The sequence below is a fragment of the Schistocerca piceifrons genome, chromosome 3, assembly GCF_021461385.2.
Source record: "Schistocerca piceifrons isolate TAMUIC-IGC-003096 chromosome 3, iqSchPice1.1, whole genome shotgun sequence".
In the NCBI taxonomy this organism is placed as follows: Eukaryota; Metazoa; Arthropoda; class Insecta; order Orthoptera; family Acrididae; genus Schistocerca; species Schistocerca piceifrons.
This window is the reverse complement of record NC_060140.1, coordinates 213,249,634-213,274,524: the sequence shown is the minus strand read 5'-3', so window position 1 is coordinate 213,274,524 and position 24,891 is coordinate 213,249,634. Positions and strand designations below refer to the sequence as shown.

The window sequence follows — 24,891 nt, the reverse complement described above, 5'->3', positions numbered from 1 at the left end:
AGTAGTTCAAGGACCAACATGACTGCGGAGAATCTTTTTGATTTTAAAGTAGTTGTTTTCACAAATTTTCTCCAAGAACATCGTACTGTGAACACTGCATACTATTGCCAATTTTTGGACCAAAAAAACATGCATATATCCAATTCAGGATGTGATCATGCTTCATGACAATGCTCAATCACACACAGCTGCCAGAATCCAACAAATAATTCAGGAATTTTTCTGAACAACACTTTAACATCCTCCTACAGTCTGGACTTATCTCCCTGAAATTTTAATTTGTTTGAACCACTAAAGGATGCAGTCCTGGGACACAGATTTGATTATGATGGCACTGCGAAGTGTTCATGGACAACTGGCTACTGTCACAGTCACATTCATTTTAAGAAAACAGGATCGAGAAACTGCTTAACAACTGAGAAAATTTTGTTTCCCATTTAGAATACCATATAGAAAAAAAAGAGTTCATGTGTATGAGTTTTTCAAAAGCTGAAATAAACTTACAAAAAATTCTGGTTATATTTGAGTCACACTCTTACATTACCTGAGAGCAGTTTTCTTTGTGATATGAATCACTATCAATGTGTGCCATACAAATTTATGTATGCAGCTTTAAAATATGCTCAATAGTGATTTACACAGATTTTCATGCTCATTAAATATAAAGAATACAGATTTCTTGAAATTTAATTATTCATTTCAGTAGATCAAACACTATTTTGAAATTATACTGTGGATCCGGGAACAATATATCAATTGTTTAGAAAAACTGTTGCATTACTTAACAGCATGGTATCCAGTGGGTTCCTTTTAATTCAAAAGTCTTATCACACTGATATCTAGATAGTAAATTTTGGAATTCGGCAAATATTCCAACACAACCACAATTATTTTAAAAGAAACACTGTTTTGTGCATATACTTTGCTTCCTCTGCCAGTTGCTTTACCCAGAACTCGTTTCATTTGTAACAATTTGTTGGTGTTACGTCCACATATTCCGTGTAATATGTGACATCACAATCAATATATATTTTTTGTGAAAGCCAAGATCACTTGATTTTAAGGCCTTTATTCCAATTACTAGTTTCGACAGAATTGTGCTGTCATCTTCAGATTGGCGTTACACTTTGCATATCTGTTCACATACATGTGTCATCTACATTTTGAGAACAACGTGTAAATACATTATAAAACTCCACATGGTTTGTCAAATGAGTAAAAGTTAAAGTACAATATCCATAACCCCAACAGAGCCATACCGACGAACTCACATGGACTCGGCATGGCGTATAGTTTTAATTCTGTCGGTGCTAAGGATGTTGTACTTTTACCTTTTATTCATTTGACAACCCATCTGTGACCATTCCTTTTTATAAATGATAAACTAAGTGGAGATTTTTAATGTATTTACACTTCATTCTCAAAATGTCAATGAAACGTGTATGTAAATATACACGCAAAGTGCAGTATCAATCTGAAGATGGCAGAACTAGTAATTGGAATAAAGGTCTTAAAATCAAGACCCCAACAACATGTGTAAGTTACAACCAAGATCATTTACATTTTATGACGTAAACAATTTAACACCTGCCTACAATAACAGCCAGCTGCCAGTTTTTTTTTAACTAGATTGGTACATTGTCACGTTCTAACCAAATACACTCCTGGAAATGGAAAAAAGAACACCCTGACACCGGTGTGTCAGACCCACCATACTTGCTCCGGACACTGCGAGAGGGCTGTACAAGCAATGATCACACGCACGGCACAGCGGACACACCAGGAACCGCGGTGTTGGCCGTCGAATGGCGCTAGCTGCGCAGCATTTGTGCACCGCCGCCGTCAGTGTCAGCCAGTTTGCCGTGGCATACGGAGCTCCATCGCAGTCTTTACACTGGTAGCATGCCGCGACAGCGTGGACGTGAACCGTATGTGCAGTTGACGGACTTTGAGCGAGGGCGTATAGTGGGCATGCGGGAGGCCGGGTGGACGTACCGCCGAATTGCTCAACACGTGGGGCGTGAGGTCTCCACAGTACATCGATGTTGTCGCCAGTGGTCGGCGGAAGGTGCACGTGCCCGTCGACCTGGGACCGGACCGCAGCGACGCACGGATGCATGCCAAGACCGTAGGATCCTACGCAGTGCCGTAGGGGACCGCACCGCCACTTCCCAGCAAATTAGGGACACTGTTGCTCCTGGGGTATCGGCGAGGACCATTCGCAACCGTCTCCATGAAGCTGGGCTACGGTCCCGCACACCGTTAGGCCGTCTTCCGCTCACGCCCCAACATCGTGCAGCCCGCCTCCAGTGGTGTCGCTACAGACGTGAATGGAGGGACGAATGGAGACGTGTCGTCTTCAGCGATGAGAGTCGCTTCTGCCTTGGTGCCAATGATGGTCGTATGCGTGTTTGGCGCCATGCAGGTGAGCGCCACAATCAGGACTGCATACGACCGAGGCACACAGGGCCAACACCCGGCATCATGGTGTGGTGAGCGATCCCCTACACTGACCGTACACCGCTGGTGATCGTCGAGTGGACACTGAATAGTGCACGGTACATCCAAACCGTCATCGAACCTATCGTTCTACCATTCCTAGACCGGCAAAGGAACTTGCTGTTCCAACAGGACAATGCACGTCCGCATGTATCCCGTGCCACCCAACGTGCTCTAGAAGGTGTAAGTCAACTACCCTGGCCAGCAAGATCTCCGGATCTGTCCCCCATTGAGCATGTTTGGGACTGGATGAAGCGTCGTCTCACGCGATCTGCACGTCTAGCACGAACGCTGGTCCAACTGAGGCGCCAGGTGGAAATGGCATGGCAAGCCGTTCCACAGGACTACATCCAGCATCTCTACGATCGTCTCCATGGGAGAATAGCAGCCTGCATTGCTGCGAAAGGTGGATATACACTGTACTAGTGCCGACATTGTGCATGCTCTGTTGCCTGTGTCTATGTGCCTGCGGTTCTGTCAGTGTGATCATGTGATGTATCTGACCCCAGGAATGTGTCAATAAAGTTTCCCCTTCCTGGGACAATGAATTCACGGTGTTCTTATTTCAATTTCCAGGAGTGTACATGTGCAATATGCACAGACAGAACTGAGATATATAGAAAGGTAGTTTGTGGATCAATTGAACAAACCTTATTGTAGATGATACAATCTGCAATTTGGTTTGGATCTTGAGGCTGAAAATCTTTACTATCTCCCATTACTGATCACTGTTCTACATCTTCCAAAATTTAATTTTAGTGTTATAGTCAACATGCCCAAGTAATCCTATTACTTGTGTTGGAATTTGTATGCCGATAGGCACATAAATTTTGCATTAAGCTATAAATCTCAAAAATAAAAAAGTAAATGTTATTTGTTTAAAGCCATATATATCTCCAAAAAGTTCATCATCAATTGCTTTGAAATTTTGAAACAATGTTGCATTTGTGTGTGTGTGTGTGTGTGTGGTTTTATACACCTACCAAAAGTGCCACATATTATATATATATATATATATATATATATATATATATATATATATATATGTAAGAAAAACCTATAAAATACGTAGATATTCATCTGTGAAAAACTATAAATCTCTGAAAATTCTTCATCGATTGCTTTGAAATTTTGATACAATATTGCTTTCAAGAACGTGCACTTTTATATACCTATTTTTAAATGATATATAAATAAAAATGTAATATATAAAGGAGAAATTTTATCACCAAAAATCTTGGAAAAATCTTGGAAAGTTCTTGACTGTTTCATTTTAAATTTTTACACAGCACTCTAGTGAACATTTGGAAAGGTGTACTTAATGGATGGCTTACCAGCGTATGATTACAATACTACTACAGCATCTGAATATGCAATAAAAATAAACAAGGCTCAAGGTCAGAGGGAGGGGCGGGAAGTGATGGACAGAGGGATGGGAGGAAATGAAGACACAAAGTGGAAAGGGGGAGATGATCAGAGAGAGGGGGCAGGAGGAGATGGAGAGGAGAAGATGGACAGGGAGAGGGGGCTTGATGAGGAGGAGATGGACAAAGAGAGTGGGAGGAGGAGATGGATAAAGACAAGAGAGAGAAGGAGAGTGGGAGGTACATCCAATTTCCATGAATATTACAAATGTTTGCTTTCTTTTTTCCTTGTTTTCCATTTAACCAGACTGAGCCACAGCAATGAGTGGGCTGGGAACAGCAGAAACTGAATGAAATGTATTTTTTGCCATTAAATTTAAACAAAAAACTTTGAATTCTCAAATATATACACTATGGGGGGAAAAAGTACACCTCAAAAGACAATGTCAATTTTGATCCAATGACAACAAATGTCACCTGGGGGATAGTGGATGTAATAATAATGGCTTCATTGTCGTCTGCCAACAGATAGCGTTGTGACATAACTACCTGACTGCTATCTTCATCTATCCTATAATAGGGGATGCTCATTGCCAGAAGGCTCAGTGTGGTGAAAATGTGTGAAGCAAGCAGGCAACCATGCCACAGAGGCACACCTGCACTTCCTACAGCCAAATGAGTGAGTTTGAAAGAGATCAAACTGTGGCTTTCCAAGTAGCGGAACGGGCCTTTCGGAGACCTGCCACACAAGTTGGACGTGCTGCGTCAGCTGTGCAACAGTACTGGGTATCAGTGGTCATGTGAACATTCTCTCACCCCTAGACAAGGTTCTGGACATTTACACAAAACAGACGCCCACCAGTATTGTTGTATTGTAGGGCAGCAGTGGCTGATAGTACAGTTTCCACAGCACAGATGAGAAGCCTAGTGAGCTCAGACTTGTCAACATGAACTGTTCCCAGCTGGTTATTAGAAGTGGAACTACGGGCACGTGCACCTCTAGCCCATCAACCACTCATGTCACAGGATCAATGTGCATGGCTTGAATGGTGTCATCGGATGATTATTTGGAAGATGGAATGGCACGTGGTGATCTTCAACAATGAAGGCAGATTCTGTCTGAATGCAAGTGATGGTCCTTTGCATGTTCATTGTAGACCTGGTGAGTGCTGTCCCTTAGAGTACATTCTTCCAAGACACACTGGCCCCACCCCAGGCCTTATGGTCTGGGGTGCAATAAGCTACAACTCTCGTTCATCTTTGGTGTTTCTTGAGGGGGGGGGGGGGGGGGGGGGGATGCTAACTAGTGCTTGGTATGTGCAGAATGTTGTTAGAGCCATTCTTGCAACAGGATGGTGATGTATTGATCCAACAGGATAATGCTCACCCACACGCTGCAAGATGTGCAGCTTCCCTGCCAGCACGGTATCCAACTTAACTCCAATCAAGCATGTGTATGGCATGATAGGACAAGGAGTGACTCATGTGACTCATCAACTGACAATTCTTACAGAACTATGTGAACAGGTCAAGCAGGCATAGCATAAAATATCCCAGGATAGTATTCACCATCTGTTTGAGTGACTTCATGCCAGAATCAGTGCTGGTATTGCTGCCTCTGGAGTCTACATAATGTACTAATATGGGTGTTTCTGCATGGGTCAACACCTGGTACCTCAGAACCAAATGTTCTATTGATCAGTAAATGTAACCATTTCATGTAATGCACAAGCACTGTAGCAACAATAAATCTTGAGTGAGTTGGAAACCTCTAAAGGGGTATACAAATTTTCTTCCGGCAATGTATTTGCATTACAGCTGGAAATTTCAAAACAATTACATTAAAAGTCTTCAGTCCATCGTTGCATGTTCTGAATCAATGAGATACTCCTAAACCAGAATTTAATGCCACATAAAGTTCCAACCAAAGTGGAAACCTGAAAAACTTGTTTGGATTCTGCAATTTTGTTCTCATTGTTCTGTGATCATGTTTGGAAACAATAATGAATTCTTGTGTCAAGTAATGCCTGAAAAGAATCACTATGGCAAATGTTCCCTTTATTCTAAGTTATTATAGTTAAATTAAATCTGTCTGCCTACCTAGTAAAACAAAATTAAGACAAAAGTAATCTGTGGATGTTGTGAAAGAAATTCAGTAGCGCTCACCACAATGCCACACATACAATAAATTTTTGCTTTATCTGTTAGTAGGAGTGAATAAAAGTCATGAAGGATATGGTCATAACACAAAGTGGCAAAGCGCTGCATTACAACTGACTGTGAAAGATACTATTACAGACAACTACTGGTTGTAGAGTTATGCGTCAAGAGAAAGCAAGGAGGCTTGATAAATATTTTCATTTTACACATTTGAAACTTTATAAATGTACGATTTTACTTACAAAGGTATCTGTTTGTGAAAAGAATAGATTTATTTCTCTCATGTAATTTTATTTTACCTGATTTAAAATTTAACGTTGGATGCAAGCAGCTTCTGGAGGGGGCAGGGAAGGGGAAGAGAGAGTAGTGCACGGTTGCACAGAGAGAGAAACTCTGTCTGGTGGAGTGTGTAGGAACTAGAATGCTAACAGGGGTCAAGAGGTCATGGGACAGGGAGGTGGGGAAAAATGAACAAAAATGGAGAGGAGTAGGGAAAGACAGGCAGATGCATTGGCAAAGGTCTGCAAGTAAACAGGGTGGGAGGTGACAATGGGAAGCAGATGAAAGGGCAGAGGGAGTGGAAACTTGGCTGTGTGGACAGTACGTTACCGTAGGCTGAGGACCGGATAATTACAGGAGCGGAGAATGTGTTGTAATGATAACTCTCATCTGCGCAGTTCAGAAAAGCTGGTGGTGCAGGGGAGGATGTGGGTGGCTCGGTTAATGAAGCACCATTGAAACCAAGTGTGTTGTGTTCAGCTGCATGTTATGCCACAGGGTGGTCTACTTTTCTCTTGGCCATAGTTTGGCGGTGGCCGTTCATCCTGGTGGACAGCTGGCTGGTAGTCATAACAGTATAAAAAACTGTGCAATGATTGCAGCAGAGGTGGTAAATGACATGACTGCTTTTATAGGTGGCCCGGCCTCTGATGGGATAGGATAAAACTCTGACAGGACTGGAATAGGAAGTGGCAGGTGGGTGGATTAGGCAGGTTTTGCACCTGGGTCATCCACAGGGATATGAACCCTGTGACAATGGGTTGGGATTGGGAATAGTACAAGGATGGACTAGGATGATGTGGAGGTTGGGTGGGCAACAGAACACCACTTTAGGAGTAGTGGGAAGTATGTCGGGTAGGATGTCCCTCATTTCAGGCAATGATGATAGGTAAATCAAAGCTCTGGTGAGGCATGTGGTTCAGCTGCTCCAGTCTGTGATACTTGGTGATGAAGAGGAAATGACATGGAGATCTGTTTTGGGGCTACATTCGGGAGACAGTGCCTGTCTGTGAAGGCTTCGGTGAGACCCTTAGCATGCTGAGCAAGGAGTATTTGTCACTACAGATACACAATCTTTGGGTGGCCAGTCTGTATAGGAAGGATTTTTTGGTGTGAAAGGGATGACAGCAGTCAAAATCCAAGCGCTGTTGGTGGTTGATGCATTTAATGTGGACAGATGTGTGGATGGAGCCATCAGAGAGGAAGAGGTCTGCATCTAGGTAGGTGGCTTGCTGGGTTGAGGAGGACCATGTGAAGCAGGTGGGAGAGTTGTTGAGGTTGTGAAGGAATGAAGATATGGTGTCTTGGCCCTGGGTCCAGATCATGAAGATATCATCAACGAACCTGAACCAACTAGAGATTTGGTGTTTTGGAGGCTAGGAAGGTCTTTTATAGATGGCCCACAGAAAGGCTGGCACATGAGGGTGCCATGCGTGTGCCTATGCCTGTGCCGCAGATTTGTTTAGATACCTTCCCGTCAAAGAAAAGTAGTTGTGGGTGATGATAAAGTTAGTAGGGTGTATGAGGAATGAGGTAGTGCGTTTGGAGTCTGACGGACATTGGGAAAGGTAGTGTTCAATAGTGGCGAAGGCCTTGGACACGAGAGATGTTGGTGTATAGGGAGGTAGTGTCAACAGCGACCAGTAGGGATCCAGGACGTAAAGGGGTGGCAATGCTGGAGAGTCAGTGAAGGAAGTGACTCTTGTCTTACACATGGGAGGCTAGATTATGGGCAATTGGTTGAAAGTCTTGGTGAATGAAGGCAAAAATTCTTTCAGGGGGGGGGGGGGGGGGGGGGGGCACAATAACCAGCCACAATGGAGTGTCCAGGATTATTGGATTTGTGGATTTTGGGGAGCATGCAGAAGTTGGGTGTGTGGGTTGCTATAGGGGTGAGGAGGGAAATGGATTCAGGGGAGATGTTCTGGGAAGGGCCTAAGGCTTATATCAGGAGTTTCTGTTGGACTTCGGGGATGGGATCACTGTGTCAGAATTTACAAGTGGAGGAGTCAGATAATTGGCAGAGGCCTTCTGCCAGGTAGTCACTGCAGTTCATGACAGTGGTAGAACCTTTGTCTACAGGTAGGACAACGAGGTAAAGGTTTGTTTTGAGGTTGTACGTGGCTGTTCTTTCTTCTGCTGAAAGATTGGTGTTCTGAGGAAGGGACCCGGGGAAGGATGGTGAGGCTAAGTTGGACATACGGAATTCCTGGAAGGTGACCAATGGGTACGAAGGAAGATCATGGTTGAATGGTGATATGAACTGGAAGAGGCAGGGTTCAATGCAGGAATTAGAATGGTTTTGATTGGAGAGACTGGGCGCAAGTAAGTGCTTTCATTGCAGGGATCGGGAGAAGGACAGTACATCTTTGACACATCCTGCACGATTAAATTTGGGTTTAGGGCTAAAGGTGAGGCCTTTGGATAGTACTGAAACTTCTGTGGAGCTGTGGGTTTTGGTGGAAAGGTAACAACAGTGTTACAGGATGATCTGTCTCTGGATTTGATGGAGAGTTGGTAGGGAGTTTTGGGGGGATGTGGCAACTTGAAAAGGTCAGCTAGGCAGGGTTTAGCTGCTACGATGGGTGGACGAGGAGGAACACTGTGGGTATGATAGGGGTTGGATAGTTGTGCCCCAAGGTGGCAGTAGGTTAGATAACTGATTGAGATGGTGTCTGAAATGCTGCTCAAGGTGCTGGAGAGCAAGGAATTGAATTTCAGAGATGTGATGTATGGAGTAGGTATTGTTGAGTAGTAGTATCTTGCGAAGGGGAGCAGAGGTGGTTCTGGGATGCCTGTGCCACAGAGATGTGTTTTTGCAGTACCACATTCGTGAGAGCCAGGGATTGGTGGAATATGGAAAGGCGTGGATCATTGTGAAAGGAGGGATTAGGATCCAGAGAAAGGAATCTTCATATTTACGCCACTTGGAGGGATTCCATGGTTTAGGCAACATTTGAGAAACAGGATGTGGTACTTGTTTTAGCCATGGAAATGGATGGTTTTCTGAACTGGTGGAGGAAGATGGAGGAAGGGTCCATTGGGGCAGGAATGGTGTAAAGAAAACGGGAATGACACAGAAATGGGCGAAATAGGTGTTGATGGTTGTGAGAGGAGCTGAAAATGCAAAAAGTGTAAAAAATACGTAAGACAAGCAGAAACATGCAAAGATATGCAAAAATATGCACAGATATGTAAAGATACTTCAAACTATGTAAAAATACGCACAAATATGTTAAAATGTACAGAAATATGAGTGAAAAGAAATGGTTGTGTGTGTGTGTGTGTGTGTGTGCGCACGCGCACATGTGCTACAATAAGGGAAGAGAGGGGGACAGGTGATGGGTTAGGTCCAGGATCAAAAGTTCATGTGGCAAGAGCAGGTGTGAAAAAGAAAAGGCTGAAGTACATCAGGATCAGGGATGAAATAGGATTGATAGGAATAATTATATTTGTCGGAAGGATAGAATCTGGGGCATTCAATGGTGCATCAACAATCCACGCGGTCACAAAATCTGTGTTGTATGCAGACAAAACACTGATGCAGTGTGGCTTGGAAGTAGATGTGGTATGGAAGGTGGTGAATAAACACAGGAAAGAATAGAGGATGGACACTGAAAAGAGTAATGCTTTAGAGAACAGTAACAAAGGAAACCATCACAGGGTTGTAGGGTGTAAGGAAGCTGTTCGGCAAAAATCAAACAACGGAAACTCCAGGTACAAATATCAATAATGTAGGAAAAGACACGTTGCTACTTACCGTAAAGAAGAGATGTCAAGTTGCAGACAGGCACAACTAAAAGACATTTACATAAAGCTTTCGGCCACATCTTTCTTCAGTGAAAGAGAGAGACATGCCATTCACACACAAAAGCAAGCATGCACACATGACTGCTAACTCCAGCATCTAGCACAAGAATGCAACTATCATGTTGGATGCAAGCAGCTTGCGGAGGGGGCAGGGAAGGGGAAGGGATAGCAGTGTATGGTTGCAGAGAGAGAGAAACACAGTCTGGTGGAGTGTGCAGGAACTAGAATGCCAAAAGGCACAGTGTTAAGAGGTTGTGGGGCAGAGAGGTGGGGAAAAAAAGGGGAAAAAAGGAGAGGAGTGGGGAAAGATGGGCAGATGCATTGGCAGATGTCTGCAACTAAACAGGGTGCGAGGTGAGAATGGGGAGGAGATGATAACGGCAAAGGGAGTGGAAAGCCGGGTGTGTGCACAGAATGTTACAGTAGGTTGAGGACCGGATAATTACAGGAGCGGAGAATGTGTTGTAAGGATAACTCCCATCTGCACAGTTCAGAAAAGCTGGTGGTGTAGGGTAGGATCTAGATGGCTTGGGTAGTGAAGCACCATTGAAATCAAGTGTGTTATGTTCAGCTGCATGTTAAGCTACAAGGTGGTCTACTTTTCTCTTGGCCACAGTTTGGTGGTGGTCGTTTATCCTGGTGGACAACTGGCTGGTAGTCTTACCAATATAAAAAGCTGTGCAATGATTGCAATAGAGTTGGTAAATGACATGGCTGCTTTCACAGGTGGCCCGACCCCTGATGGGGTAGGATAAACCTGTGACAGGACTGGAATCTGAAGTGCTGGGTTGGTGAATTAGGCAGGTTTTGCACCTGAGTCTTTCAAAGGGATATGGTTCTTGTGGCAAGTGGTTGGGATTGAGAATGTCACACATTTCTTGGGATGATGATAAGTAATCAAAGCCCTGGTGAAGGATGTGGTTCAGTTGTTCCAGTCTGGAGTGGCACTGGGTGATAGAGGGGACATTCCTTTGTGGTTGGTTCTTGGCGGGTGGGGGTGGAGGGTTGGGAGGTGGGAGGATTGAGGGTGTGAGCAGAAATGGCAAGGGAGATCTGTCTGCAGACTAGGTACGGGGATAGTGCCTGACTGTGAAGATCTTGGTGAGACCCTAAGCATACTCAGCAAGGGAGTTTTTGTGACTGCAAATACACTGCCCTGGGTGGCCTGACAATATGGTAAGGATTTTTTGGTATGAAAGGGATGATAGCTGTCAAAATTCAGGTACTGTCTGTTGGTGGTTAGTGGGTTTAATGTGGGCAGACATGCAGATGGAGCCATCACAAGGTAGGAGGTCTACATCTAGGAAGATGACATGCTGGGTTGAGGAGGACCACGTGAAGCAGATGGGAGAGAAGGTGTTGAGGTTGTGAAGGGATGGAGATAAGATGTCTTGGTCCTGGGTCCATATCATGAAGATATCATCAATGAACCTGAACCAGAGTAGGGGTTTGGTGCTTTTGGAGGCTAGGGATGTCTCCTCTAGATGGCTCATAAAAAGGGTGGCATTGGAGGGTGCCACATGGGTGCCTGCGACTGTGCTGCAGATTTATTTATATACCTTCTCTTCAAATGAGAAGTAGTTGTGGGTTAGGATAAAGTTAGTACAGTACATGAGGACTAAGGTTTGGGAAAGGTGGTGCTCAATAGCAGTAAGACCATGGGCATGAGGGATGTTGGTGTATAGGGAGGTAGTGTCAGCAGTGATGAGCAGCGATCCAGGAGGTAAAGGCAAGTGCCCCCCTCCCATCTAACCACCCACTACTCACCTTCCAGGATTTCCTTACTGCCAACTTAGTTTCACCAACCCTTCCTCAGTACACCAACTTTTTTAGTAGAAGAATGAACAGCCACCTACAACCTCAAAACAAATCCTGACCTAATCATTCTACCTGCAGACAAAGGTTCCACCAATGTCGTTATGAATCACAGTGACTACCTAGCAGAAGGTCTTTGTCAGTTATCTGACTCCTCCACCTATAAACTCTGTCAGAGTGACCCCTTCCCAGAAATCCAAAACAAACTCCAATTCCAGCTTAAAGCCTTAAGTTCTTCCCAGAACATCTCGCCTGAATCCATTTCCCTCCTCACCTCTATGACACCCCGCACACCTGATTTCTACATGCTCCCCAAAATCCACAAACCCAACAATGCTGGACCCCCCCCCCCCTCCTCCTCACTGTGGCTGGTTATTGTGCCTCCTTGTAAGAATTTTGGCCCTCATTGGCTAACAGCTCCAACCAACTGCCCATAATCCAGCCTCCCATGTCAAAGACACCAGCCACTTCTTTCACCGAGTCTCCAGCATTGCTACTACTTTACCTCCTGGATCCCTACTCTTAACTGTTGATGCCACCTCCCTGTACACCAACATCCCTCATGCCCATGGCCTTACTGCTATTGAACACCACCCTTCCCAACATCCTTCAGACTCCAAACCTGCTACCTCATTTGTCATTCACAGTACTAGCTTTATCCTAACCCACGACTACTTCTCATTTGAAGGGAAGGTACATAAACAAATCTTGGCACAGCCATGGCCATCCACATGGCACCCTCCTATACCAACCTTTTTATGTGCCATCTAGAGGATACCTTCCTAGCCTCCAAAAACAGCAAACCTCCTAGTCTGGCTGGGTCAGGTTCAGCGACAATATCTTAATGATCTGGACCTAGGGCCAAGATAACCTGTCATCGTTCCTTCACAACCTCAAAGCCTTCTCTCCCATCCGCTTCATGTGGTTCTCCTCAACCCAGGATGCCATCTACCTAGATGGTAACATTTTCCCTCTCTGTTGGCTCCATCCCCACATCTGTCCACATTAAACCCACCAACCACCAATAGTACCAGCATTTTGACAGCTGTCATCACTTTCACACAAAAAAAAAAAAAAAAAAAAAAATCCCTCCCATACTGTCTGGTCACCCAAGGTCAGTGCATCAGCAGTGTCAAAAACTCCCTTGTTCAATATGCTGATGTATCTGCAGTGACAAAAACTTCCTTGCTCACAGACAGGGTCTATTCCCCAGACATAGTCCACAAACAGATCTCCCATGCCATTTTCCCTCACACTCCCAATCCTACCACCAACTCCCACAAACCAACCACAAATGAATGTCCCCTTCATCACCCAGTACCACTCCAGACTGGAACAACTGTACCACATCCTTTGGCAGGACTTTGATTACCCATCATCATGCCCTGAAATGAGGGACATCCTACACGAGTTACTTCCCATGCCTCCTTAAGTAGTGTTTGGTCACACACCTAACCTCCACAACATCCTAGTCCATCCATATCTCATTCCCAATCCCAATTCCAACCCCTTGCCACAAGGATCATATCCCCTATGGAAGACTCTTGTGCAAAACCTGCCTAATCCATCAATGCAGCACTTCCTACTCCAGGCCTGTCACACGTTTATCCTACCCCATCAGGGGCCGGGCCAACTGTGAAAGCAGCCATTTCATTTACCAGCTCTGCTGCAATCATTGCACAGCTTTTTATATAGATATGAGTACTGACCAGCTATCTACCAGGATGAACGGACACCGCCTGTCCCCACACCCTCCAGCCAACAGTTTCCACCCGCTTTGTCGTATCACCTCCTCCCCATTCTCATCTCCTGCTCTGTTTATCTGCAGCTATCTGCCAATGAATCTGCCTGTCTTTCCACACTCCTCCCCTTTTTTGCTTCTTTTATCCCCTCCTCCCTGCCCCACAGTCTCCTGATTCTGTGCCTGTTGGCATTCTTGTCCCTGCACACTCTACCAGACGGCGTTTATCTCTCTCCCCATCCATACATTACTATCCCTTCCCCTTCCCTGCACCCTCCACATTGCAACTTGCAGTCCATGTGATAGTTACATTCTGTTTCGAGACACTGGAGTTGGCGGTCACGTGTGCATGACATGTGCTTGCTTGTGCACGTGAATCACATGTGTGTCTTTTTTACTGATGAAGGCTGCGGCCAATAGCTTTAGGCAAGTGTTTTTTAATTGTGCCTGTCTCCAACTTGACATCTCTTCTTTATGGTAAGCAGCTATCTGTCTATTCCTACATTGTTGATATTCCTATCTGGTGTTTCCATTGATTGATTTAAGATTTATTTAGTCCTGCATATATGATGACCAGGGCATTGTTAGAATTCATTGTTAAGGGGCAGCTGAGCTGTAGAGTAACCAGGTAGCTGTTTGACTGTTCACAGTGGCTGGAGGGCTAGTAATGAAGAATGTATGTGAAGTTTTTGAACAACAGAAAAGTGGCTGACACTGATAACCAAATACAATGGAAAATCCAGGATGGAATGTAACAATATGAGAGAAGAAAAGTTGCTATTCACCATCTCCGCTATATGGTGAGTAGCAACTTTCCTTCTCTCGTATTGATAACCAAATACAGTAGAGCCAAGTATCACAAATATAGAATTATTTTGCGAGTGTACAAATACAACAAGATTAAAATAACATATGATTTAACCAGATCCATGAACGAACATAACTGTACTTAGAAATGCATGTGTCAAGATATTGTTTGTTTATTGTGTGATATCATTGTAATCGCCCATTTAACATATGCTACAGGATAAGAGGCCTTCTTTATATTTTTTCCGTGCATTGTGGTCTTCAACATTACACATCCACACTGCTCTAGATATACATCTACATCTATACTCTGCAAAGCATTGTGAATTGCTTGGCAGAGAGTGCATCCCATTTTACCAGTTATTAAGGCTTCTTCCCATTGCACTCATGTATGGAGTGTGGGAAAAATAACTGACTGAACGCCGCTGTGCATGCTGTAATTATTCTGATTTTATTCTAACGATTCCTATGTAAGCAATATGTAGGGGGTTTTAGTATATTCCTAGAGTCATCATTAAAAGCTGGTTCTCGAAACTTTACTTGTAGATTTTCTTGGGATAGTTTATGTCCACCTTCAAGATCTGCCAGTCAGTTTCTTCAGCATCTCTGTGACACTTTCCCACAGATCAAACCTGTGACCATTCGTGCTGCCCTTCTCTGTATATTTCAATTTACCCTGTTAGTCACATTTGGTATGGGTCCCACGCACTTGAGCAATATTCTAGACCGGTCGTACAAGTTATTTGTAAGAAATCTCCTTTGTAGACTGATTGCACTTCCCCAGTATTCTACCAATAAACCAAAGTCTACCACCTTCTTTACCCAAGACAGCCTATGTGATCATTCCATTTTACACCCATACAAAGTGTTACATCCAGGTATTTGTATGAGTTGGCTGATACCAAAAGTGTCTTATTGATATATTATAGTCACAGGTCACTGTCCTCCGCCTGCTTAGGTGAATGGTAACATGCTTGCCTACCATGCAGTGGGCCCGGGTGCGATTCCTGGCCGGGTTGGAGATTTTCTCTGACTGTGGACTGGGTGTTGTCATCATCATGATCATGATCATCATATCATATCATATCATATCATTACTGAGACGCTAGTTGCCCAATGTGGTGTCACCTGAAATAAGACTTGTATACGGCGGCTGGACTTGCCAGGACAGGGCCTCCCAGCCAACAATGCTACACAACCATTGCATTTTTTTTTTATAGTATACTTTTTTTTCACTTTTGTGAAGGGTACTATTTTACATTTTTGAACATCTGAAGCAAGTTGCCAATCTCTGCACCACTTTGAAATCTTATCAAGATCTGCTCCTGCAAGTTTTCTAATGTAGTATATCACCTTCCATTAAATCATAACCTCAAGCGTTTTCTTATCACATGGAGTCCTACAAAGAACTTCCTTGATCCATCTACCAACTATTCACCTGGATACTACTTCTGCCAATTGTAATTTTATTTTCCTTATATTCGTAACTACGCTTTCCAATCAGGTCTTTTGCCAGTCTAATATGTTTGTTTTTCTGTCTCTCCAAAAAATTCACAGCACGTCTCTGGACTGCACACTAAATTTTCCTCAGTTTTGAATGGATTTTACATTAAAAGACTATATGTCAAAACGTAATATACAGGGTGTATCAAAAAGAATCATTGATTTGGCATGTCTATATTTCTGAAACTAATAATTTTTTTCCATAACTTTTCATAGGGGTTCAATAAGGACCCCTAGACATGCATGACATAGGTCAATGCGGTATTCAAATTGTTCCCACACTGCAGCGAGCACCACAGGTGCTGTTATGCGATGTCTCAGTTCATTCATTGTTTTTGGTAACAAGGCACACAAACAGGGTCTTTTATAAACCCCACAAGACATAATCACATACAGTCAAGTCCGGTGACCTTGGACGCCATTAATGTAAGGCTGAATCTTTTGGTCCAGTGCGAGCGATCCATTGTTCAGTAATCCTTTCATTTAAAAATTCCCGTACTTCCAGATGCCAGTGTGGTGGTGCCCCATCTTGTTGGTAAATGAAGTTGTTTGAATCAATGTCCAACTGTGGGAAAAGAGAGTTCTCAAGTATATCGAGATATGAGCTTCCTATAACAGCGTTCTCGGCAAAAACAGAAATGGACCATACACCTTTCCCCCTGAAACTGTACAAAACACATTAAATTTTGGAGAGACCTTCTCATGCTGTACAACTTCATGTGGTTGTTCCATACCCCATGTTCACACATAATGACAGTTCAACTTTCCAATTAAATAGAATGTTGCCTCACACTAAACACTAAGAGTGAAAGAAAACTGTCATCCTCCATCTTGCCAACAACAAAAATTACAGAACTCCACACATTGTTGTTTGTCACCTTCACGAAGAGCTTGCAGTAGTTGAATTTGTATGGTTTCACGTTTAAACGTCAACGCAACACATACCAGATAGACATTGGGGACACGTTGAGCTGTCGAGCTGCAGGGCGAATGGACTTTTGCAGACTCTTGGAGAAACTATGGCAGGTGCGTTTGATGTTTGTGTAATGCACTCAGGGGCAGCTCGGCGATTTGCCTTTACACAAACAACCTGTTTCTCGGATTTGTTCATGTCATTATCTAATGCTCTGTGCTGTAGGAGGAGCCACACCATATCTAGTATGAAAAGTCACACTGAACAGTTATTACTATTCCGCACTGCGCAAAACATAGAACACAAAATGCTTTCTGTTATCCCAACACCAGTTTTATTAGAACTGAAGTGGGCGCACACTGCTGCTACCTAGTAGGAACCATGTAAAACTCGAGAGTTTGCTCTTTCCAACAGTATGTTGTTCATGCACATATCTCAAATAACATAAAAGTTACAATTTTTTTAAACCAGCTGATTATTTTCGACACCCTGTATATATTTACTGTAGGCTCTCCGCCTCAGTAAAGTTAGCGGCTTAATCTTGGGAACATTAGATTAACAGAAGCATTTAAAATCATGTTCAGTCTTCTGTTTATTTCTTTTCCTGCCCATCTGGTCATTTAAAACTGCTCTAATGGGAAAAAATACTCTTTAACTCGGTGGTTCTCAAAATTCTTAGTAGCAAATAATTATGTTTATCTTTTCCTTCAAACAAAGATGATGCTGTAGATCTGGATTGAATTTCACCTGACATCAGTGTTACACCAGACACGGTCAACAAAAATGACAGCATAGTCTTGTTTTTAACATTGTCTAGAATGATCAGGTGAGATGGTTAACATCGGCTGTCAGCGGAATTGCTCACTGTCAGCTCCACTGTCGCTGTATCCTTAACTATAATGCACAGTGCAGGCTTTGGTTGGTGTCTCTCAATGCCTCCTTAAAGTCTTTAGATTTCACGAGGAAGACTTTATTGCAGTATGAAGTGATTCTTAGTTAGTGATGGATATTAAGACACCAGTGGTCCACAAACTGGTCAAGGGGAGGGAGATACTCGAAACGCAAAAATGAGAAGGTATGATGAGACCTATTTATCACTACACTTAATGAAACTACAACCAGTGTTCAAGAACTTCTGCAGTGTGAAATTTGTGTAACAATTTTAGTTGCTGATAGCATAAACCATTTTATTAAAGAGACATCCTGAAACCAAACAGCCTGAATTAATGGGAAAACCAAATAAATTTTTGTCAGTAAACTAAAGGTTTTATTGTCTAACCAGAAGAACTTCGCTGAAATGATGAATGTGACTTCTAGGGCCTTTTCAGCCTCATACCAGGATTAGCACAGGTTTGCTAAATGCAAGAAACCACATATGGTTGCAGAAACTCTGGTTTTGCCTGCAGCGATCGATATACAGGGTCCAGCAAAAAGACCTCCTGTATTAGTTACAAACGAACGAAGAAAGATACAGAGAAAAACTTTTATTTGTGAACAACAAATACTATGCCGTTTTACATTAGTTGGCTTTGAAACTTATGTCTGGTAAATGGCATCCATCATTGTTGATAAAGTGACAAAACCTTCCCCCGAAGTTGTCCATATTACTTTGTGTCATTTCCCTTGTAATGGCAGCCATTTCCTGGGTGATTGCCTCCTGAAGAGTTTGCAAGGTTGTGTGTCTGTTTGTGCTCTTGAGACGCAGTGTCTCCAAAGAAAGACATCACAAGGTGATAAGCTGGGTGACCTGGGCAGCCACCTGATGTCTCCTTATGAAGACAGAGGTCCAGGAAACAACGCTCTCAAAATTTCTAGAAAACACTGAGAAGTGTGAGCTGTGGTTACCCAACAAACTATTTTAACTTAGATTGGAGGAAGGTTGCTATCACATGACAGTAGTGATTTGAATAAACAGTCACTATCACATGTTTAAGTGCTAACACTTTGGTGATTGTTGGACAGAGCCACCCAAATGCGTCACATTCTCCAGCATTGTTACAGTGTGAAACTTAGTATCAACAATGTTTTGTGCCTCATTTGCTCAACAGCTGAAAAATATTCCTCTGTCTAATGATACAGCACATAGAAAATTTTTAGACATTTCTGACAATTTTCTCAAGTAGTTAATCGATAAATTGCATGAGAACTGTTTTTTACTCCAAGTGGGTGAAGCAGCTAATATTCATAAAGATGCTCATTTGATTGCTTACGCTTGTTTCATTGATGTGTTTAACATATGAGAGGAATTGATTTCTTTGCTCTTTTTTAGTAATGCACAATGGCTTTCATGGGAAAAAACATTCTAAAAAGAATGTTTGAACTGGGGAACATGGTATTCTGTTTCTTAAAGGAGAAAAGACACTCTCTGGCAAACTGTTTCAGCAATGCAGATTTTCTATGAATGAAAAAGTGAAGGCATTCATAAAGAAATTAGAGCTGTGGCAAAACTGAATGCGAAGTAGCATGCTAGGTATGTCCCTTCTTTGGTATCAGTGTTAAAGGATACAGATAATCTGATAGTTCTAATGTAGATTAAAGCCTGCCTTCATCACCCTACTTCCCTTCGACAAGTATTTCAGCAATTCAAAAATGCTCCTGGACCATCATGTCTAAATACAGAACAGAACAACAACTTATTCATCTTACTTGTGCGTTATAATCACTGAAGAGTAAATTTAATGAAGCATCTTTGCTGGCATTTGGGATACATATTAGGAAGGAATTCCCAATTCTGTGACAAAATGCAATAAAGATCCTGATTCCTTTTGCAACAACATACATGTTGTAGACTTGCTTGTCAGCTTTGTCAGCTATGAAGTCTAACTACCATTCAAAGCTAAAAGTATGCAAAGAACTTCAAGTTGCTGTTTTCTCAATTACACCACATCTTGAAAAACTGTCATCTCAAATGCAACCTCATCCATCATACATAACTTTGTAATTTAAATTTGTAATGCTGTTGTACGTCTACAGCTACATACATACTCCACAAGCCACCATACAGCGCATGGCAGAAGGACCCTGTACTACTGCTGACCATTTCCTTTCCAGTTACAATTGTAGATGGAGCGAGGGAAAACACAACTGTCTATATGCCTCCATAAGAGTCCTAATTTCTCATACGTTGTCTCTATGGTTCTTATGGAAAACACATGTTGTTGGCAGTAGGATCATTCTGCATTCAGCTTCAAATGCTGGTTCTCTAAATTTCCACAGTAGTGTTCCTTGGAATTGAGCTCCCGAAGCTCCTCCATAACATTTACATGTTCTTCACGTACTTACCAGAAACAAATCTAGCATCCCACCTCTGAATTGCTTTGATGTCCTCTAATCCGACTTGGTATGGATCCCAAACACTGAAGCAGACTCAAGAATAGGTCGCACTATTTCCTATATGTGGTTTCCTCTTGTATCATCCTACAGTCTCTCGTCTTCAATACCTTCCTGTACACCACAGCATTGTCAGCAAACAACTGCAGAATGCTGCTCACCTGATCATTTATGTATATACAAAATAACAATGGTCCTGTCACGCTTCCTGGATAACTCCTGACAATGCCCTTCTCTCTAATGAACACTCACTATTGAGGACAACATACTGGGCTCTATTACTTATGAAGTCTTTGAGCCATTGACATAAGTTGAGTTTCACATGAGTGATTCTTTCTAAATCCTTTTCTGCTGAATTGTGAATATAGTTCATTTAATAGTTTTTGAATAAATAAAAAATGCTGTAAGATAAACAATTTGTTCCATATTTTCATTATAATAATTCATGTAGTTCTGGTTTCTGTTGTGTAAAATTCTTCTAAGCTGAATTTGGCAAAACAGACAATATCCCAAAGAAAATGTTACAAAAATGACTATTTTTGTTCATAAAATAGGCTTGGCAGTGGAGGTTTGATGCTGTTTCTCCTCACAAAGAGGAGCTTCAGGGAAAATAGTTAGAGAACCACTGCCTTAACTGGTTCAATGACTTCATCAATAATGTATCATATTTTCTTTTTGATATGAGGGCTCAAATGGTTCTTAGCATTGTAGGACTTAATATCTGAAGTCATCATCAGTCCCCTAGACTTAGACCTATCTAAACCTAACTAACCCAAGGACATCACATACATACATGCCCGTGGCAGCATTCGAACCTGTGACCGTAGCAGCAGCGCGGTTCCGGACTGAAGCACCTAGAACTGCTCAGCCACAGTGGCCAGCTTTGATATGAGGGATCACCAATTTAGTATTGGAGGGAAGCATGGAGGGTAAAAAGCATTGAGGGAGACCAAGAGATGAATACACTACGCATATTCAGAAGAACGTAAGTTGCAATAGTTATTCGGAGATGGAGAGGCTTGTACAGGATGGAGTAGTATAGAGTGCTGCATCAAATCAGTCTCTGGACTGAAAACAACGACAACAATGACAACGACAACAACATGTTGATTATACATTTTTAAGTCTTGTTACAATTAATATTCAGACTTTATTTTGACTTTGCTCTATTAAGCATCACTAACTGTTGAAATTACCTGCTCGAGAGGCAAACAATACAATGTGCCCAGCAAAATTACGTATTCCTCCTCCTCCTCCTCTTTGGCAGTTTAGGGATCTGAAAACATTCACTAGGGCTGCTTGCCCGACTCTTCATACAATTCTGAATTTCCCATTATTCTGATGAAGTTTAACGAAAACTCTTTCAGAGATGGATATCCCAGAGGGATGTCTTGACTTTCTAAGTGATCTTGTTACTCAAGGGTTGTTCCAACATATTTTTTGAAACATAGTCAAAATCTTTCTAAAAATCTATGAATTTCAGACAGTGTGGTAATTCTTACTTGTTGCTCTATTCTCCAATGTCTTTAGCAACTTGAAATGGGTCAACAGTGCTACATTCACAGCTGAAACTAGTTCATTTCTTTGCTTGAATAAAATCAAATACTTGTTCCTGGGATATTGTTGAACTTTTTAATGAATGTCTTGAATATTAAGGAGTGACCGCGGAATAGTCTATTGTATTTTCATACGTTGTTTGTGAAATGAAATAACACAGTATTTTCACTACTCCTGCAACAAATTTCTAAGGTATTATTTTGCCTCCAGCTTTACTCATTTCTACTGAAACATTGATATCTCCAGGCAACTTCCCCCCCCCCCCCCAAATCTGGCAGAATTTACATTATTAATTATGTTTCTGGTTCATTCTTTGAACTTTTATAGAAATCTTGGAATGCTTATAAAATTCACTCACTGTTGTTAGTTCCTGAGCCATGTGTCAGCATAACTGATAAAAAGTGATGTTTTTTCACAGTTTCCATTTTCTTCACACATTTCTTGTTTTCAATAGTTTTCCTTACAAAATTTCCTCTATTTTCTCACACCCTCTTGACTATATTTCCAAACAGTTATTTTAAAATTTACATATTTAAAAAAATCTGTTGTTCTATCACGTTTCAATTGTTTTTTTTCTTGGAATTCTTACCTTCTATTTAGTGTATCATTTGACGTATTCTTTTCTTTTGTGTTCTTCATATCTGCAACATCTTTTCGCTCCTTTCATAAAAATCTTTGTTAAAAAATTTCCCCTTCTTCATCATCTGCGTAACATTTACCTCTGAAGGTGCTGAACTGGTATGTTTCTTTTTAGCTCCATATCTAGTAAAACTAAGCATCTTAATCTATTTTACATTTGTTGTTGCCTGAAGAACATACTAAGGAAAACAAATTATTGTTCTCGGCAAATTCTCGTAACGTGTGACAACATTAATTTCTGGTACTATACTTAAAGCCTCCCACTGCAGGGTAGTTCTTCAGTTTATCCCCTTTCCCATTAAAATCTCTCATTATCATGTTGCAGTGTGATATTTTTTCATTTATCATGTTCTGTAACTCATTGCACAGACTCTAATATTTTCCATAGAAAGTCTTAATTTCTGATACATGCCATGTTGTCCTGACTGAGATTACATCAATATCTTTAATATTGTTATTAATTTTCTAGTTTACAGGACAGCTACATCTGAATATTCCTCCTGCTCTGTTCCTCTGTGAACATGGATGTTCTGACTTTATTTCAATATATTTGGTCTTTATTTATTCACCGTGCATCTGATAACCTTACAATATCCTGTTTAATAGTGACCAGTTTAAATAATTTTGTGACAGTTGTGTGGCACATTACTATTCAGCATAGCTAAGAATTTACACCCCAACTTCTTTGAAGAGGAAGTGCTACTCTGCAATCTATTGACATTCTATCATTAAAGGTAAATGATTCTATTTTAAAATAGTAAATAAAAATGCACTATAGTTAAGAGCTAGCATACATTGCTCTAATTATTTAAGTAGGAACTCATATTTACATTCCACTAAGAAAGTTGTTGCAAATTTACGGTGTTTATTTTATTACCATCAGTGTTAGAGCTGGTCCCTGAGATATCAGCTTTGGCACTAGAGGTAGTACTACTATCATCTAATGACAGCAGACTACTGCTATTGTTATCTGTGGAATTCCTTCGTTCTTTATCAAACCGAGGCGACTTTCCTCTGCCAGGGTCTTCCACAGTGCCACCAGAGTAAGCATCAAATGTGTATGCAACTGATCTTTCAATCACAGGCATGTTTTCCTCTGTGAACCCATGGACTTTCTTGTAATGAAACTGCAGGCACTGCTTGGTCGTGAATGCAGCTGTGCATCCAGTTTCTCTGCATCTGCAATTATAAGGTATTTCTTACAGACATACATCTAAACAGGTAAACACAATGTCTGAAACTGAGCAACTTTCTAGATTACTGAATACAAGAAACACACAAAATATGTACATGTGACACACTGTTAAGTAACTAAGGGATGAACAAGTCTCTAATATTGATAAACAAATAAGTAAATACCAATAAACTATTTTACAAAAAAAGAGTGCCAAAACCATGATTTCTCCACAAGTACACTACTGATTTATTACTATCATGAGACTCCCATCCTACTGTCCTACTAATATATAATTTGGGTCTTTGAATGCTGTAGGATTGTAAGATCAATGTGTGTAGAGACATTGTACTGACTAGTGTCAGTTGCAGCTCCAGATACAGCAAAGAAAATAAATAAATCTGATTGTTAATGCCAAGTACAGAGAGAATATTGTAAAAAAAAAACCAATTTAAAGAGTGCTTAAGGTAAATACTTAAAAGTTGTGTAAATATTGTAATATATCTGATTTCATGAATTGTCAGGTTGAGAGAGATTAGGCCGACTACGGTGTTGGTCACATGACTAAGGTTTTAAACAGGCTTGCAAGCCAGAGCTGGGGGTCTTTTGTGGGTATGTGGTTGAAGTAGTAAGGTGTTTGGAAGGTTTTGTGTGGCCACAGAGCCACTTTCGATTTAACTGTGGTAGTTCAGATTTATGAACATTTCAATGTCCACCAATCGGGACTTAGAATAATTATGCAACTACAAATGCTGGTGAACTTAAAGTGTCACAGGCCAGTTATCAGTGACAATAATTTTAACTGCAGTAAAATTTGTTAATGATTAAAGACTTGGGTGTAGCTGTTGACCTTTGTGATTACCATACAGATATTTTTTTTTCTCTGCTCAGGCATTTGTCTGCACTTGCTACTGACTGTGAAATGCTCTGTTTGCACTACAAATGCATCGTCCAGTGGTATTTCCATTCAACTGTGATGTATTAATTAAGGCCACCATTTGGATTCAAACTTGTGTATGATTATTTTAATAAACTTAAACAGCCAAGGATAACCCATCTGTTTGTAGCCAATATTATTATCCTGTAGGGTCTTTTTTTTTTTTTAATGTTTTCCATTTAATGATGACTATGTATATACAGGGTGTCCCAGGAGGAATGGTCAGTGTTAGGGGTATGACAGGAACAATAATTTGAAACAAAAAAGTCTAGTAAACATGGCCTCTGAAGTGCATATGAGCATTTCTTCAACTTCAATACTGTGAAACAAATCTCTTCTACTGCAACATCTTTGCTTCCCATA

At 41.6% G+C, this 24,891-nt stretch overlaps 1 protein-coding gene across 1 annotated transcript in view; it reads right to left on the bottom strand.

Annotated features, from left to right (window-relative positions):
* LOC124788521 overlaps nucleotides 1-24,891 on the bottom strand; it is a 130,006-nt gene that overhangs the window by 2,605 nt on the left and 102,510 nt on the right. Inside the window, exon 9 of the mRNA XM_047255791.1 lies at nucleotides 23,295-23,596. Within this exon, the coding sequence (XP_047111747.1) occupies nucleotides 23,295-23,596 (302 nt within the window). The remainder of the gene's footprint in view (nucleotides 1-23,294; nucleotides 23,597-24,891) is intronic.